At 42.7% G+C, this 20,047-nt stretch overlaps 1 protein-coding gene across 1 annotated transcript in view; it reads right to left on the bottom strand.

Annotated features, from left to right (window-relative positions):
* Positions 1–14,386, bottom strand: part of TINAG (tubulointerstitial nephritis antigen) — a 106,629-nt gene extending 92,243 nt beyond the window's left edge. Inside the window, exon 1 of the mRNA XM_040349841.1 lies at positions 13,938–14,386. Coding sequence (XP_040205775.1) covers positions 13,938–14,325 — 388 coding nt within the window. The 5' untranslated portion in view covers positions 14,326–14,386. The remainder of the gene's footprint in view (positions 1–13,937) is intronic.
* Positions 14,387–20,047: the final 5,661 nt, after the last annotated feature.

Raw genomic sequence — 20,047 nt, 5'->3', positions numbered from 1 at the left:
ACATTTACAGTATATACTATATGGAAATCCATTTAATACAGGATAGACTCTAGAAGAAGCTTTTTAATTAGTTTTTTGATACCTATGAAGCAGCATTAAAGGATGACCTTACCTTTGATTTAAAAATCAATATTGTAATGAGCTTCACAAAGGCACAGTTGTCCTTTTAAAGGAAATTTGTATAAGAGAAATAATTGATGTTACTCTAAAAAATTGACTACTGGACTACTTCTTCTGAAAAATACTCATTGTCTAGCTATCATGCTAGTGTAATGGATTCAGTAAGGAACAGGTGCATTACTAACATCACATATAGGGAACTATGAAATATTTGGGAGGATCAAAAATTGATATTCTTCAGAAAGGAATGCTTTGGTTGCACAACACCAAATCAGTTTCAGTGTATGCTCATTGATATTTGCAGATACTGTGAAGCAATTCACCCTCAATGCTCATAGAATAGACTTTTACATTCAGAAGTAGTTTATTTAACAGTAGGGGCACACCCCCCCCACCCCATCCTTGCAGAACTCCGGGTGCAGGAATTCCTATGGCGGGGGTGTTTTTTGAAGCCCTGATTAGAGCCAGAGGCTCCAATAGCCAGGGGCTTCAAAATAGGCGACTACACTAACCCACTCTGTAACACTAACAATAACCTTCCCTGCTTCTCCATTCCTTCCCTGCTTCTACATTCCTTCACCAAGATTCTCTGTGCCGTAGACCAACAATTACTTCCTCCACCAAAAGATACCAGCTCTAAGTGCCAATGCCAAAAACCTGCAGATTAGCAGACAAAAAAGTCACATCTTTTCTTTAGTTAGGGTATCTGATGGATCTGTGAAAGATGCTAACTGACTATGACAGCAGAAATTTGCACTTTCGTACAATGATACACTGTCATTCTAAGCCCTGGTCCACACCAATGTGGCTTTGAAATCACACTACTTCTATTTCAAAACTGCAGATGAGTGCAATTTCATTGCAGCTTGTGACTTCTTTTAACAGAAGTCTATGCAAGTCGCAATGAAATGCCAAAAAAGTTGCAATGGTTTAAATGGTTCCATTGCCAGCAATGGGGTGCGACTTGTCATGCAATTTTGAACTGTCAAATCACATGACAAATCACACCAGTGTGAACCAGTGCTAAAGAACGCTTATTAAAATTGTATATAAAGATACGTCTGACATTTTTTTTTTTAATATGCATATAGATACAAACTTATGCATTAGTCATTAATACAGTACATGTGATTTTATTTTTTTGTGTGAACATTTTTTAATTCTAAACTACTTTTAATCTGGGCTGTTTTATTATTTCTTCATATGTATATTTTGTTTTCTAGTTTAAAGGATAAGCTTATCTCATGTTTATAAAATTTTACAGGTGCCTGACGACATCAATAGATGAAATGTACGTCGAGGCGTTCCTGGTCACGTTCAGCTACTTCCAGATTTGGCACAGAGAGGCGGTGGAACGCACACTACACCTACCCACAAGAGTGAGACACAGTGCAGCTGGTGCTCCACGTCACATCTAGCTGTAACACGCTTGATTCCTTAGTGCCAAGGTCTCGGCACTTGCACAAGTAAGTGGCCATTTGGCTTTTGTTTTTAATCTGTTTTACAATAAATTGCAGAACTTCACTATGGCCCATTTTTCTTCATTTTATTCATGGTAATTTATTCTGTTGGAGTTCATTCCTGGCCAGTCCCATCCAGGTACCAATACGGACCTTAGGCCACCAACTGTACTAAAGCTCCACCTGATCCTTTTTTCAAACGAAGGGTCATGGTGGTCTGGAAAGTAGGCACTTACCTTTCACCGGGTGTCGCCAGTTTGATATCTGTTCCGTGGTGATGGTGCCTACTCTCAAGTCAACCATTTGATGCATGGACTTACCAATGCTTATCATTTAGTGACCATTGCTGCATTTTTTGGACCTGTTTGCACCTATTTTTTGATGTTGTTATTATATAAGCACTTGCACTTTAAATCACTATTATATTGTTGACCTTATAGTTAATATATTGTTTCAAGCTAGAATCTGGAATTTATTTATCACCGACTATTAGCGCCCCCTTATTATTATACACCCCCTGCACCTATATGTAGCTGCTATACTAAAGCAGCAGCCCCGCAAACCCCCTATCCCCCATTGTGACCGTGGGCAGGGGATCCTCCCCCTGCACTCACTTTCACCATTTAAAATCAGAGCTCCACTCACACTGCCGCATCATTCGTTCACAGAAATCTGGAATCACGGAAGACAGCTTATAGTTCTCAAAGAACTCTGACGGTGCTGGTGAGCACTCTCATAGTTCATTGATTCTTACTGGACTTCAGTAACTGTCTGCCCATACAGGACGTACAGACAGAAGCTGAGTGTCTGCAGGAGCCTGACATTGCACCCGTGATCTGTTGATCATGGGTGCAATGCTCTACAGGCTCCTGTGAAAAAAAAATGATATGACCCATTTATTTAACGGCAAAAAAAATGGCATTCTTTAAAAACAAAAGGTAAACTTATCTATTAAGACAGACCATAAAATATTTACAATCAATATAAATGCTATATTCCACTTAAATCCTCACCAACCAACCTGCAGAAGAACAAGTACCTAGAAAATACTGTGTTTTACAACACCCAGCTTTCAATGCACCTGCATTACTCAGCCGACCATTTGGCCAACAACTAATGGTTGGTGATCTATCTTTAGATCAGCAGGCATTACCCTTCCCCTACAGACCCCCCATTAGATCAGAGTCTCTTTATGTCAGCATCCCCTCTTAGAGAGTCTGTAAGGGGGATGTGATTATATAAGGTGATTCTGACATAATGGGGGGTCTTTAAGAGGAAGTGCTGATATAAGAAGGCTCTGATCTAATGGGGATTTGGGGGACCACCACGCCATTTTTTTTTTATTTTGGTGTGGGGTTTCCCTTAAAATCCATAGCCGACCTGAACAGTCTGCTATGGATTTTTGGGGGGAACCCCATGTTTTTTTTTTTTTTAATGGTGCAGGGTTCCCCTTAATATCCATACCAGACCTGAAGGGCCTGATATAGAAATATGGAATTTGGGGGGGACCCCCACACTTTTTATTTATTTTTGGTTCGGGGTTCCCCTTAATATTCATACCAAACCCATGCTGTTGTTTTTCAATGACTTGTATCTGTATTGCCGGGACCCGACAATTCAGTATAGCCGCGATCAGTTTTAAATTACTTTAGAAAAAAACTATAGACACCCCCCCCCAAGTATGAAATTTAAAGGAATATTTCACTTTTATTGTTTCACTTTAAGCATTATTAAAGTCACTGCTCCCGAAAAATGTCAGTTTTTAAAACTTTTTTTGCATTGATACATGTCCCCTGGGGCAGGAACCGGGTCCCCAAACACTTTTTATGACAATAACTTGCATAAAATTTGCACTTTTGATTTTTAATGTTCGTGTCCCATAGACTTTGACGGTGTTTGTGTGTTCGAACAAATGTTTTGCCTGTTCGCATGTTCTGCTGCGAACAGAACCGGTGGGTGTTCGGCTCATCCCTAGGTATAAGGAGTTCATTACATTCAGGATGCAGGGTTGAAAGTGCGTTACATTCAGAGTACAGGGTTCAGGAGTGCATTACATTCAGATTGCAGTGTTCAGGATTATGGTACATTCATATTGCAGGTTTCAGGACTGCGGTACATTCAGAGTGCATGGTTCAGGAGTGCATTACATTCAGAGTGCAGGGTTCAGGAGTGTGCTACATTCAGAGTGCAGGGTTCAGGAGTGTGCTACATTCAGAGTGCAGGGTTCAGGAGTGCATTACATTTAGAGTGCAGGGTTGAAGATTGAGTCACATTGAAAGTGCAGGGTTGAAGATTACATTACATTTAGAGTGCAGGGTTGAGGTTTGCGTTACAATCAGAGTGCAGGGTTGAGGATTGAGTGCAGGTGTGCATAAATACCAGCCAGTTTATAACCCAACCCCAAATTTCTGCCCCCCCCCCCCCCCCAGTGCAGAGCGCCTCTTTCTTTCTCATCCCTGTCCAATGCACAGTGCTCCTCTACCCCACAGAAGAGAAATGACTGTACCTTACAGCAAGTCAGGCTGCCAATGCTGGCTTCGGATGCTGTGGGCATAAGGCTAGAGTGTGCATACCCCCACCCCTTTCTTCTCCTTATCTTCCTCCTGTTGTAAATGCGGAAAGATCAGGAGGGCCACTGTGTGCTAAGAAGTGCACTTGGAGCCGGAGTTAGGGGGCCGAGCTGAATCGCCTTTTTTCCTCCTCATATGTATGCATGCATAACTGCAAAGCATGTCATTGGTTGTTGGGACACAGAGAGCACAGACAGGCACTGCGCAGCCGACATAAGCCCTCCATGGATCAGCACAGATTTCAGTGATGTTTGGGACTGGAGGTGTGCTGTGTGTCCGGGTTTCAGGAGTCAAACCCGGGCATAAGTGTTCCAAATTCCCTCTGGAAGACTTTGCCGTCACCACTTATTTTGGTAATAACTTTTCAACTTGATAATCCTCGTCACAAGGACAATCAAAGAGGGGGAATTTACCCAGCAGGGACACACATACAACAATAACATATAAAAAAAAAAGAAAGAAAATATGTATAACGTAGTAATAAAACGTTGATTTTATCAGAAGAGTAGAAATTAAATGCAGCTTAAAAATAAAGTTTGTCCATATTTTCTCTTATTATTCCGTGGTTTTTGTGTCTATCGATGAACTAATATTTTTTTTTAAATACAGTTTTGAACAGCTAGACTTGTGTTCCAGGCGGAGTGACTAAAATTACTCAATAAGGTGTCCATATTCCCTGTTCTGTAATGTGAACAAATTGATTAAGGACCTAATAGCTACTACCGTGTGAAGGTTATAAAAAAAAAGCTCTATACAAAAAGCTGATTAAAATAGTTTGGGAAGATCTTGGGGATTCCAGCTCCCTGCTACTTTTAACTAAAATGAATAATTACATTGACACTTATAAAAAATATATTTATCTATACAGTATATATATATATATATTCTGCTGTTTGTTAGTTTTCCAGATATAGTAGAATACTGAAAAAAGTTGTATTAAATTATCCTAACAAAAACAAGTATTTCCTCAGGGCTACAAATCATTCTTACAAATAGCTGATTGAAGATAACTGCAGTCCTTGGTACTTGCACTCTGATAAATCAGGCCCTAAGGGTCTTCTCGTATAATGTTTTCACGGAATGCTGCAGTAATTTTTATTAAATGAAACCTGAAATGGAGGAATATAGAAACTTCCACTGGTGATCATTCATTCTGAGAATTATAGGTGCCTGGTTGTCATGGTGATGTGGTGATTTGAATACTTTCTAAATTGCTGATCTGGAACATTTACGCAGATTAGAAGTTCTGACTTTACTGTGAGAATCAGAGAAAGCCAGGCAGCTAGCATTTTCAGAAATAAGTCAACAGTGGCATTTCTTGCAGTACATGTTCCCTTTAAAAGGAAACTATAATAATTTGGATCATATTTAATTTGTATTTGATATGTACCTTGTGTTGAAACTGATGACATTATATTTGTTTATATTATTGTTAAAAAAAACAGTTGCACTCATGAAATTGGATTGAACGAGCATTATAGCAGTAGCTGATTCTTTTCAAACCATGTCTTTCTAATTTTGACTCTACACTTTGCAATATAGAACAATTAGACACAAGAAAATAAGAGACACGTGTCATGAGAGTAATGAGTCTTCTATTCCTCTGTATGTGTAATCTGAGCTTCAGCTATTGAGCTCTGTAAACAACAATCTTTTTTTCATACATGCAGTTAAAGCAAAACTGTGCCAAGACTGTGCATATATGTGCATATTGGGCTACTTTCATACTGTAGCCGCAGCTGTATTAGTGGCACTTTAGCGGCCGAAGAAAGGGTTAAAACCACCCGTAATGTGGCGCATCTGAATCGTTTTTCAGGCACTTCAGAACCATTGCCCATGCATTCCAATAGGCAGAGGCATTTAGAAAACGTTGTATACAACGCTCCCACACCGCCCCAAAGATGCTGCTTGCAGGACTTTTTGTAATGTCCCGCAAGCGCACTGCCCCAGTGTGAAAGCACTCAGGCTTTCACATTTGGGCGGCATGGGAGGTGGTTTCTGGGTGCTTTACAGATGCTAATTTTAGCGCTAAAACGCCTGAAAACCACCTTCAGTATGAAAGGGGTCTTAAAGTATTGCAAATTCTAAACAAGCAGTAAAAGTACTTTAAAGCAAGCCTCCTTTCCTCTTGGAAATGGAGCCGGTTATTTATACATTCTATTACATTGCGAAGAAATCTTCAAAGTTCACAACAAGGGTAATGAAAGCACAGCTTCTCTCACCCTTTTTTATGCAGTATCATAAAATTCACAGCCTACCAGCCCTCTAATGTAAGCAAAAAAGATACTGTAAACTGTTAGCAAATGGATTGAAACCCAACTTCAGAGACTCTGCTATGATGTTTGAGGATAATTTACTTCACAGTACAAGAAAATACAGAGGTCAGTGTTAATGTGTTTAAAAGCTATTTCACTGCTTATTTAAACAATGTAAATAGGTAGATATGAAAAATTGTACAGTTTGTTTCTTTTCCTAAAGGAAAATAAATAAAAAACACATTTACAAAAACACTTTACATTCTATTTAAGGTGTTAAACCTGAACTCCGGGAATTCAGCTTCTTTTATAAAAAGTGAAAGCATACTAGGTGCATGACACCTCCTGAACTTATCTTTATTATTTACAGCTGACAGTTTTATAGAACCATCTTTCAGCTATTTCTGTAGCCTGACACTAGACCTTCTAGTGTCAGCATCTTCAACAGTAGCATTCAAGCAGCTGCTATGCCCATTCCTCCCTTCTTCCTGTCAAAGCATAGAAGCCTTTGACTTCTGTGAAAGGGCAGCAGAATAGAGGAGTGGATAGAACTGCTCTGTTTGCATCTCTGATCTCAAAGCCCTAAGTGTATCCTTCTCAGAGCAATAAATTGTCAGATGTAAAAAATAAAGAACGGCCCAGGAAGTGTCAGGCAGTGGCGGCTGGTGCTCAACATTTTTTTTGGGGGGGGGGGGCGCAAACAAATGAAAAAAAAAAGAGGCAATTGCAGCCTCACTGTGCCCATCAAAGGCAGCCACTGTGCCCATCAAAGGCAGCCACTATGCCCATCAAAAGCAGCCACTGTGCCATGCCATCAATTGTCGCCACTGTGCCATGCCATCAATTGTGGCCACTGTGCCATGCCATCAATTGTTGCCACTGTGCCATCAATTGTCACCACTGTGACATGCCAAACACAGCCACTGTGCCATCAAACGCAGCCACTGTGCCATCAAACGCAGCCACTATGCCATCAATTGTCACCACTGTGCCCATCAATTATCACCACTGTGCCCATCAATTGTCACCACTGTGCCATGCCAAACACAGCCACTGTGCCCATCAAACACAGCCACTGTGCCATGCCATCAATTGTTGCCACTGTGCCCACATCAATTGTCCCCACTGTGCCGACATCAATTGTCGCCACTGTGCCCACATCAATTGTCCCCAATGTGCCCACATCAATTGTCTCCACTGTGCCCACATCAATTGTAGCCACTGTGCCCACATCAATTGTCCCCCACTGTGCCCACATCAATTGTCGCCACTGTGCCCACATCAATTGTCCCCCACTGTGCCCACATCAATTGTCCCCCACTGTGCCCACATCAATTGTCCCCACTGTGCCCACATCAATTGTCCCCACTGTGTCCCCATTAATTGTCCCCACTGTGCCCACATCAATTGTCCCCACTGTGCCCACATCAATTGTAGCCACTGTGCCCACATCAATTGTCCCCCACTGTGCCCACATCAATTGTCCCCACTGTGCCCACATCAATTGTCCCCACATCAATTGTCCCCACTGTGCCCTGTACAATGATGCCACTCGCAATTGCCTAAAATAGTATTTATGGAACAGTCATGAGGTTTTAGCTGCTACCATGCTACCATGGGTTTGAGATTTGTGTCTCTCAAAATTTATGAGCAGATTGACCCGGGAGACATTTATTAAACTACATTACACTTCATGGCTATTCAACTATGGCCAGCAGGCTTAGAAGGGACAGTTAGGGGGATTTTGGTAACCCCCCCTGCCCAGGACTTACCTTTCTGGGGTTCGCCATCCTCCTTCCACGGTCCCTCGATGTCTTCTGCCGCCCTCGATGACGCTTCAGCCAATCAGGTTACTGATAACCAGAATCAGTGAACCTGATTGCCTGAGACAGCCGTCAGTCTTATCCAAGGGACGTAGCCCCCTACGTTCCGAGGATAAGACATCCGGGAGCTGAAGGGCTGTACTAGGAAAGCCTATCAGAGCCGCTGGCTTTGATAGGCACTTCCGCCCAGCCAACCAGCTGTCCTTATTCAGATAACCGGCGCCCAATGTCCGGTTATCTGACTAGGCTGGACACAATAACATACACTCATGCAATGCATGAGTGTATGTTATTTGCGTGGCGCTGCTGCAGAACGAATTTTTAAAAGCCTTAAAAGGCCCGTTTTTTTTTTCTTTGTTTTTTTTTATGACTACAGGAGGGGGGGCGGCGACGGCGCCCGGGCGCCCCCTATGGACGGGCCGTGACTGGTGTCAGGCATCTTGTTTGACTTAACTCATAGTGTGCCTGTTACTTTTTAAAAAGGAGCTGAATTCCTGGAATCCAGCTTTAACAAAGGAATTCTCTTACTGCATAATGCTTAAACTAATTGTCAGAGGTTAATCTACAACTCTCTTGTATCATTTCGCAATCTATAGCAAAATGTTATCTCACAGATAAGTGCTATGAATGACTTACAGTGCTGTGAAATAGTATTTGCCCCCTTCCTGATTTTTTTTTATTTTATTTGCATATTTCTCACACTTAAATGATTCAGATAATCAAGCACATTTTAATATTACACAAAGATAACCAGAGTAAATCCAAGATGCAGTTTTTAAATTCTTATATAAATCAGGGCTCAAAATTTCAAGTCCTAAGCCACTAGCCAGGCCTTAAGAGTTACTCGCCACCAGTTGCCCCACCCAACACCTCCCCTGCCCCACCCCTAAATCCGCCCCTAAACACGCCCTTGTAAATTATCTCATGAAATTACACTGTTAAATATTTTCAGCAGAATTAAGTTCCAAAAATAAATATTAACAATAGTAACATAAAGCATATCAGTACCCATCTGTGCAGCCTCAGTGTGCCCGTGAACGCAGCCTTACAGTGCCCCATCAATGCAGCCTTACAGTGCCCCATCACTTGCAGCCTTACTGTGCCCCATCACTTGCAGCCTTACTGTGCCCCATCACTTGCAGCCTTACAGTGCCCCATCACTTGCAGCCTTACAGTGCCCCATCACTTGCCGCATTACTGTGCCCCATCACTTGCCACATTACTGTGCCCCATCAATTGCCGCATTACTGTGCCCCATCAATTGCCGCATTACTGTGCCCCATCAATTGCCTCTCAGCACAAATCCCCCCCAATATTCCCCCTCTTAAAAATCTTCACCCACATATGCCACCTTCCAGTACAAATACCCCCTCTCAGCACATTACTTCCCCTCCATTTCCCCCTACCAGCACAAGTCATCACCCTCATATACCCCCTTTCAGCACAAATCCCCCTTCTCAGTAAAAAAATGCCCCCCATATCCCTCGTCCCAGTATAAATCCCCCCAAACCCCTCCTTATACAAATTATTTTACCCCCCAAATCCCCCCTCTCAGCACAAATCACCCCCCTATCTCCCTGCACAGATCCCCCCTCTCAGCCCAAATCATCCCCCCCATCTTCATGTACAGATTTCCCCTCAGCATAAATCATCCCCCATCTCCCCCTCCCTGCACAGACCCCCCTCTCAGCACAAATAATCCCCACATCTCCCCTCTTTCAGTATTAAACCCCTCTTCTTCCCCAAATTCTCTTATTCCCCCAACCAAGCCACCCTCAGCAGAAGACTTACTGGTTATCAGAGACCGGGTCCTCAGTGATTGATGGCTGACACTTTAGCAGCTCCCATCTGTCCCAGCCGGCTACCTGCATGTTAGCAGTGTCAGAGCGCCGGGCGATCTCCTTCGAGTGTGTGTCTGCATTTGCCAACATCTCCTGCGGGGTGTCCCCGGGTCTCCATTGCAGTGATGCCTGACACTTTAGCAGCACCTATCTGTCCCAGCCAGCCGCATGTCAGCCGTGTCAGGGCGCCAGGAGATCTCCTTCCCAGGTTCCTCCTCTGCTCTGGCGTGTCTTCTGATGGGACGAGAAGAGGAACCTGGGAAGGAGATCTCCTGGCGCCCTGACACGGCTGACATGCGGCTGGCTGGGACAGATAGGAGCTGCTAAAGTGTCAGGCATCACTGCGCTGGAGACCCGGGGACACCCCGCAGGAGATGTCGGCAAATGCCGACACACACTCGAAGGAGATCAACCGGCGCTCTGACACTGCTAACATGCAGGTAGCCGGCTGGGACAGATGGGAGCTGCAAAAGTGTCGGCCATCGCGATCGCTGCGCTGGGGATCCCCTGCAGGAGATGTCGGCAAATGCCGACACACACTGTAGTAGCCCACTCGCTATCACCCGAGACTGAAGCCCCGCTCTTGCCCATGCAGTCCCGGCCCCTGGTGTCACCCCTTTGGCGGATGTCACCTGGTGCGGTCCGCACCCCCATAGCAACGCTGCTGCAAACCTCACTCCATGACACACAGCGGAAGATGCCTGCTGTGTGTGATACAAGAGGGGGAGAAGGAGAGCGCTGCAGCCTTGGCTCAAAGCGGTGCCAGGGCAGTCCAGTCCTGCCGTTCTCTGTGTCCTTCGGCTGACAGAACTGTCAGCCTGGTTCACCCCAGCTCCTCACTCACCCTGGAATAAATTCCACTCGCAAAATGCGAGCAAAAGAGTGAAATTTTGAGGGCTGATATAAATTATTATATTCATTTATTAAGGGAAAAAAGCTGTTCAAACCTGCTTCACCCTATGTGAAAAAGTAATTGCCCCCTCCCATGCTGAATCATGAATGAACTGTGATTAACCACAATTTTTTAGAAAGCTGAGTTAAATTTCACTTGCCACACCCAAGCCTAATTATTGCCAGACCTGTTGAATCAAGAAATCACATAAATAGAAGCTGTCTGACAAAGTGAAGCACACTAACAGATCACAAAAAGCCACACATCATGCCGTAATCTAAAAAAAATCAGGAACAGATTATAAACAAAACAATATACATGTATCGGTCTAGGAAGGGTTTAAAAGCCATTTCTAAGGCTTTGGAACTCCAGTAGACCACAGGGAGAGACATTATCAACATGGAGATAACTTGGAACAGTGGTGAACCTTCCCAGGAGTGGCCGGCCTACAAAAATTACTCCAAGAGCATGTTGATGACGAATCCAGGAGGTCATAAAAAGAACCCAGAATAACATCTAAAGAACTGCAGGCCTCATTTGCTTCAGGTAAGACCAGTGTTCATAATTCAACAATAAGAAAGCGACTGGCCAAAAAGAACACAAAGGTTCATCTCACATTTACAAAAAAACATTTTGATAAGCCCCAAGACTTTTAGGCAAATATTCTGTGGACCGATGAGACAAAAATGTTACTTTTTGGAAGGTGTGCGTCCCGTTACATCTAGCATAAAACGAATACAGCATTTCATAACAAGAACATCATACCAACAGTCAGACATGTTGGTGGTAGCATGATAGTCTGGGGCTGCTTTGCAGCTTCAGGACCTGGGCGAACCTACCATAATTGATGGAACCATGAATTCTGAGCTCTACCAGAAAATCCGGAGAGGAGAATGTCCGGCCATCAGTTTGTGACCTCAAGCTCAAGTGCACTTGGGTTATGCAGCAGGACAATGTTCCGAAACACAACTTCAAGTCCACCTTCAAATGGTTCAAACAAAGCTAAATTTAGGTTTTGGAGTGGCCTAGTCAAAGCCTGGACTTAAATCCAATTGAGATGCTGTATCACGACCTTACACAGGCTGTTAATGCTGTTAAACCCTCCAATTTGGCTGAATTAAAACAATTCTGCAAAGAAGAGTGGTCCAAAATTGCTCCACAGCAATGTGAAAGACTCATTGGCAGTTATCGCAAATGCTTGATTGCAGTTGTTACCCTCCCCTTTTTCTTATTTAAACATTGTGGGTGCCTTATTTCCATGACTTTGAAAAAGTGCATAGAGCGTGAAACGCGTTGTCAAGGCAACCCCTTCTTAATATAACCTTCATTGTGTACTATGCTTTGGTCCATGAGGAATTTTTACAGCAGCCAATTTTCTCTTCACAAGCCAACCTAAGTGCTTCTAGGATTTTTCTTGTAAGGTGGACATTTCTAAATTTTTCCACCAGAGGGCAGCAGCGTATCAATGTTCCTAGTGGGAGAGTGTGTCTCACGGCACATTCTATCCATATTACTGCTCGTATCCATAGACGCCAGTCGGCGGCGCATGTGTGTGACGTCACCCGATCGGAGGTGGGGTGTCTTTTCCCCGTCCTAGCTGAGCGACTGTTCCGGCTAACGTCGCTTATGTTGGAGGCCCCCCCATTCTCGGCTGCCGCCGGCCTGTATACGGAAGCCAGTCTAAGGTACTGTGAATACACCACTATCCATTACATGAGCCTTCTTGAGCTACATTAAAAACTTTAACTCCTCCTTGCTGTATGAATTGTGGACGTCAACACTGTGAACTGCAAGCTGTGGTTTTTCATGGATAACCTTTTATCTTCATTTGTGTCTATATTGGATTGAATATACCCCATTGCAAATAATAAATGGACTTTGTTCACTTTTGCTATTAAGTTTATATGTGTTTGAGTCTCATGAGCGCTGGTTTTAGTGTTTAATTTGTGTACAATTGGTACTTCCAGGTACGATTTCATCTTGCTACTCTGGACTCATATATTATCTTTCTGAGATTTTTGCTACCTCCTGAATTATCATATAATATAATTTTCATTATCACTAACATTATTATCCACCAATTTTAGCACTAGTATTTGTTGTTGTTATTTTTTTGCCCCCAAGGGTGGAACATCCAGTAATTAGGTTTAGGGGGCAATTACCTTTTCACATAAAGCCAGGCAGGTTTGGACAATTTTTTTGCCCTAAAAGATAAAACTATTAAAAACTGCATGTTGTATTTACTCAGGTTATATTTGTGTAATAATACAATTTGTTTCATGATCTGAGTCATTTAAGTGTGACAAATATGCAAAAAAAAAAAAATCAGAAAGGGGGCAAATACTTTTTCACAGCATTGTACATTGTGTGTACCAGATCCTGCAATCATTATGTTACAGTCAAAGTGAATGTGGGGATCAATTCTGTCTCTACTTAAAAGTGATATCCCACTTGAAATGTAAAAGCATATTACGAAAGTCAGATGTTAATTGGCACTATTGGGACAGGTTTATAAAGATTTACAGTCCTATAAGGTAGGACTGTAAGGACAGAAAAACATTGAACTATGCAGACAATTTCTATACCTAGAAAATGCACTCCTCTATGAAATGCACAATAAAATACAATGTATATTTTTAGTCTATACAGAGAAAGTCTACTGGTCGGATTTATTCATGCATTAGGTTTAACCACTGCACTATAAACTGATCTACCCGAATGACATTGACAATTCTAAACATTCATTCCTTGGCATCTTATGTGTGAATGAAATGGCATTTTCTGCTTCAGTGCCTTGAGTTTTCATCTGTCTGCTTTGTTTCTGTAATATAAGTCTTTGACCTTAACTGATTTTAATCCAATTTAGTGCATCTTCATTCCTGAACCTAAAGGTAAATCATGCTATCCGACTAAATGTTCATTTTGCAGACAACATTCAATATTAATTGTGTCACCAAAATCACCTTATTTTCTTACCAGTTTCATCAGTGAAGTTGAAGGTCACAGTAACTGGAGCCTTTGTTGTCGTAGCCTTCTCTAGATTTTGTCCAGCGCAAATTGTCCAGTAATCTGGGCAGCAATCTATGTGTCCCAGTGCTTCCTGGTCACAAAATGTATCACAATAACACGTTGCATTTTTACTGGTGTAATATGCATTGCAGTCATCATTTCTACTGTTACAACAGCCATTTATGCTACAATAACTATCAATGTCCAGTGATCTTTTGGCTCTGCTGCTTTTATAAAAGCTTATATCCTCTGCAGAATGCAACTTTACTAATAGATGTCTTCCATGAACAAAGGTGTTTAAATCAAATACACTTGTAAGTAATAAGCACCACAGTGTTGGAAGCAGATATCCCATTTTCAGCTAAAAAGTAGGTGATCTCACTGTGAAGTGTAAGTTAAATGAACATAGCATAGAATCATATTGAATTTAGTGAACTTTGCTAGGTGATTTTGATTAACAATTAACTTGTGTTATCAAGTCATCAGCTTCAAAATGTGCAAAAGCTATTAAAATGTCCAAGAGACTTATATGGCACAATAACTTTTGTCAGGCAGACTTTGAACCACACATTCTCAATGCAAATACATTTTTGTGCATAGTTACTAACTGTTGGTAACAGACATTTATGATCTTTGGATTTACACTAAGCAGAAAGGTAGCTTGGGAATAATGTCTAACACATTCATCTTTATTATACAGTAATTGTCAAGCCTCTCTACCACAAGTAACCCAACAGTACTTTAATAAATGCTGCATATTTAAATGTAGGATGTACTCATGATTGAATTTGGGTTTTATAAATTCTAATAAGGAAGTTTAGAATTAAAGGGGTTGTAAAGGTAAAAAATGTTTTCCCTAAATAGCTTCCTTTACCTTAGTGCAGTCCTCCTTAACTTACCTCATCCTTCAATTTTGCTTTTAAATGTCCTTATTTCTTCTGAGAAATCCTCACTTCCTGTTCTTCTGTCTGTAACTAAACACAGTGATGCGACACTTTCTGCCTGGTGTGGAGAAAGCCTCTTGAGGGGGAGGGGGCGAGAAGGAGAATCAGGACGCTCTCTACTTTGCAGATAGAGAAAGGAACTGTGTGTTAGTGAGCGTCCTGACTATCCTGCTCACCCTCTCAAGAGGCTTTCTCCACACCAGGGAGAAAGCCTTGCATTACTGTGTGGAGTTACAGACAGAAGAACAGGAAGTGAGGATTTCTCAGAAGAAATAAGGACATTTAAAAGCAAAATTGAAGGATGCAGTAAGTAAAGGGACTGCGCTAAGGTAAAGGAAGCTATTTAGGGGGGAAAAATTACCTTTACAACCCCATTAAGTGTAATAAATGTTCATATTGCAATTTCTGTGACCGAACAACTTTATCAGTGTGAATTTATCATTTCTGGTTTCTTTGTTCGGCTGATGATCGGGCACTTTGGTAAGAACAAGAAAGGGACAATGTGCATGAAAATATTTGGTGGTGTGAACTAGTATGAACTGTTTTTTTTTAAGGCACTTTTACACCGGTCTCATGCATTACTGCATGCACTTTAAATAGTCTATCATGCTTTATCATGCTTTAACTTGCGTTTCATTAAGGAGGCCCATTTAATTCTGAATGTGGAGCTAACACTAGAGTTGAGCGAACCCGAAGTTCGGGTTCGGTACGGACTTTGGGGTTTTCCCGAACCCGGACCCGAACCCGAATAATTGGAAAAAGTTCAGGTCCGGGATCGGAGTTCGGGAAAAAAATGCGCTGAGGTCCCCGCAAATTCAATAACCAGACCCTTTAGGTCTGGTATGGATATTAAGGGGAACCCCGCCGTCAATTAAAAAAAAAAATGATGTGCGGTTCCCCCTAAATATCCATAACCAGACCCTTCAGGTCTGGTATGGATATTAAGGGGAACCCTGCCGTAAATTTAGAAAAAAAATGACGTGCGGTTCCCCCTAAATATCCATAACCAGACCCTTCAGGTCTGGTATGGATATTAAGGGGAACCCCGCCGGCAATTTAAAAAAAAAATGACGTGTGGTTCCCCCTAAATATCCATAACCAGACCCGTTATCCGAGCACGTTGACCTGGCCGGCCGCAGAAAAGAGGGGGGGACAGAGTGCGGCCCCCCCTCTCCTGAACCGCACCAGGCCACATGCCCTCAACATGGGGAGGATGTCCCCATGTTGATGGGGACAAGGGTCTCATCCCCACAACCCTTGCTCGGTGGTTGTGGGGGTATGCGGGCGGGAGGCTTATCAGAATTTGGAAGACCCCTTTAACAAAGGGGACCCCCAGATCCTGACCCCTCCTGTGTGAAATGGTAATGGGGTACACTGTACACCTACCATTTCACGAAGGAAGTGTACAGTCTTGTAAAAAAAAAACACACACACCGTAGAATAAAGTCCTTTATTAATAATAAGAAAAAAAAAAGAAAAAAACTCCAGCGATGATAATCCACTCGTTCCCGGCTTCCTGCTCCAACGATGTCCTGATCCAGCGACGAGTGCGGGTGATCTCCAGCGATGAGAAGATCCAGCGACGGGTGATCTCCGCTCCAGCGATGAGAAGGTCCATCCATCCAGAGCGCAGCATCGCCAACCTCCTCTCATCGCTGGACACAGCCCAGCGAATGACGCGCTGAAGCTGTGACATTACTTATATAGAGGAGGCAGGGCCACCCGTCACGTGACCCCGCACCCTCTGACGTACCCTCTGCTACGTCACTGGGGAAGCCCAGGAAGAGGGAAGACTCTGGGTTTCCCCAGTGACGTAGCAGAGGGTACGTCAGAGGGTGCGGGGTCACGTGACGGGTGGCCCTGCCTCCCCTATATAAGTAATGTCACAGCTCCAGCGCGTCACTCCGAACTCTTTTTTTAAAGTTCGGGTTCGGACCCGAACCCGAACATCCAGGTGTCCGCTTAACTATAGCTAACACATGAAACAAATGAAAAATCAGACAGGGACCATTTTTTCAACATATATTCATTAAGCTGCTTTTGCAAGGTTCATTGTGGTTCCATTAACATTTATTGAACATGAATGGCATCACAACACATAATTTGTATAACCAAGTGCTGTGGTAACACACAGTGAAAGGCTCACTGTACCTCACTACATAGGTGTGAAACCAGTCTTAACCACTTACCCCCCGGACCATATTGCTGCCCAAAGACCAGAGTACTTTTTGCGATTCGGGACTGCGTCGCTTTAACAGACAATTGCGCGGTCGTGCGACGTGGCTCCCAAACAAAATTGGCGTCCTTTTTTTCCCACAAATAGAGCTTTCTTTTGGTGGTATTTGATCACCTCTGCGTTTTTTATTTTTTGCGCTATAAACAAAAATAGAACGACAATTTTGAAAAAAATGAATATTTTTTACTTTTTGCTGTAATAAATATCCCCCAAAAATATATAGAAAAACATTTTTTTTCCTCAGTTTAGGCCGATACGTATTCTTCTACATATTTTTCGTAAAAAAAAATCGCAATAAGCGTTTATTGATTGGTTTGCGCAAAAGTTATAGCGTTTACAAAATAGGGGGTATTTTTATGGCATTTTTATTAATATTTTTTTTACTAGTAATGGCGGCGATCAGCGATTTTTTTTTCGGTATTGCGACATTATGGCGGACACTTCGGACATTTTTGACACATTTTTGGGACCATTGGCATTTTTATAGCGATCAGTGCTATAAAAATGCATTAGATTACTATAAAAATGCCACTGGCAGTGAAGGGGTTAACACTAGGGGGCGGGGAAGGGGTTAAGTATGCCTGGGTGTGTTCTTACTGTGGGGGGGGGGGTGGCCTCACTAGGGGAAACACTGATTTTCTGTTCATACATTGTATGAACAGAAAATCAGCATTTCCCCTGCTGACAGGAACGAGAGCTGTGTGTTTACACACACAGCTCCCGTTCCCCGCTCTGTACCGAGCGATCGCGTGTGCCCGGCGGCGATCGCGCCCGCCGGACACACGCACGGGAGTCGGGGGCGAGCGGGGGGCGCGCGCGCGCGCCTCCGGCGGCGCGCGTGCGCCCCTAGTGGCGGCTAATAGGCAGGACGTCCATTTACGTGGTCTCGCCTAGGAGAGCCACCTTGTGGACGTATTTCGGCGGTGCAGCGACGGCAAGTGGTTAATAATGGTTGTTTAACCCTTTCCCACCCAGCCTAAGCATAGGGTCTGTACATCCGGGGGGCTGGGTCTCGGGAGATAGGCCAATCTTTTGGTCAGTTTGTTCACTGAGCTGGGAATATGCAGTGAGCATGCTCTCGACGCAGAAAGCTCTGCCATTCATGGATCCATATGTATGGCATGTGGGCATTAAAGCCCACCCTCTTTGCAACCACAATTTTGCATTACCTGAACAGCAAGGCGTTAAGGGAAAGGGCATGAGAGAAGAAAATGGGACATGGGAAGAGGGGAAGGGAAAAACAAAGAAACTGAAACCTGAAGTACCAGTGATAAAGAGAACTGATAAAGTATGATATATGATAATAATGATATTATTGTTTCTCATTCATAATTCATTGTTCTTTGGATCCTAGTTTAACCACCAGTTTAACCATTTTTTGTGATACGGTGCTCTGTCGATTTAACTGACAATTGCGTGGCCGTTCGAAGCTGTGCCCAAACATAAATTTTTTTTCATGAATAGAGATTTCTTCTGGCGGTATTTGATTACCTCTGCTGTTTTTATTTTTTGCCCCATAAACAATAAAAAAGCAGCAATTTTGAATAAAAAACATTATTCCAAACTTTCTGCTATAAAACATTCTCAAAAAAAAAAAAAAAAAAATCAAATTTCTTCATCAATTTAGGGCAATATGTATTCTGCTTTGTATTTTTTGTAAAAAAAAATCCCAATTTATTGATTAGTTTGCACAAAAGTTATCGTGTCTACAAACTATGGGTTTGATTTATGTTTTTTTGTTTTTTTTTAAACTAGTAATGGCAGTGATGGGCCATTTTTTAACCAATACAGTGATCAGTGCTAAAAAATGCACATATCTATGTATAAATGACACTGACAGGAAAAGGGTTAACATCAAGGGGCGCTCAAGTGGTAAGTGTGTCCTAGGGAGGTGCTTTCTAACTGTGCGGGGGAGTGTTACACTGGAGGAAAACAGAGATTGTGATTCAGCTTCGATGAAACAGAAGATCTCTCTTTTCCTCACTGACAGGTCAGCGGTGTGTCTTGTTTACATAGTGTAGCAGAGCATCCCAGAGAGAGCCTGGGAAAGTCCTGTTCAGGGTTTATACATCTCCCAGGCTCCTCTCATATACATTCAGGGATCTCTGATCCAGGATCCAGTTCAGGTGTTGGCCTCTTCCCCAGGCCAATTTAAGCGCACCTGAGCAGACAGCCTTTGCTCTGCCTGGGAAACACAGTCAATGCTTCTGTGAGAGCAAGAAGGTTGGTGAATACTTTTGGAGCAGTTGATGTGAAAGCTGACATGCTGTAGGCTTGTTCAGCCTGGTAGTGAGGGCTTGTATATATAGTATAGTTAGAGCCGAGACACGGCTAGGTTTTTGTTTAACTATTTTTGTTCTGTTTGTTTTTCTGCACACTGTACAGCACCTGTAAATAGACTTTGTATATAGCACCAATAAACACTCCACTGTTTTTCACTTATCCTATGGACTAAATATCTGTGCCTGCTCATCCCAGGGAGCTTTTGTACCTGCTACCTATTTCCCAGGTTACATATGGTGGAGAATGCGGGCAGCTGTAGTAAGTTACTACTTAAAAGGAAAGTACCTAGAGTGAATAACCATTAAGGAATTTCTCAAGCAATTGGTGTTATCCAACGCTGCACAGCAGCAAGCAAACGCTGCACAACAGCAAACCAAGGCGCTGTGCCAACAAATTGTTGCTATACAGGAGCAATCGCAGAGGCTGTTTGAACAGCTTGTCACTGCTGCAATATCGGATAGGAAAACCCTGACTGAGGTTGCGGTTTGATTTAAAGGGTAAAAGTGTTTGGTGATTTTTTAGAAATAGGTTAAGACGAAGGTGTTAGGGGTTAATTCCTGTCAGTAAACAGTTTTAACATAAAGTGCATATCAGGTGAGCGCAAAAGTGAATAT

The sequence above is a fragment of the Rana temporaria genome, chromosome 4, assembly GCF_905171775.1.
Source record: "Rana temporaria chromosome 4, aRanTem1.1, whole genome shotgun sequence".
Lineage (NCBI taxonomy): Eukaryota > Metazoa > Chordata > Amphibia > Anura > Ranidae > Rana > Rana temporaria.
This window is presented reverse-complemented; position numbering and strand designations above follow the sequence as displayed.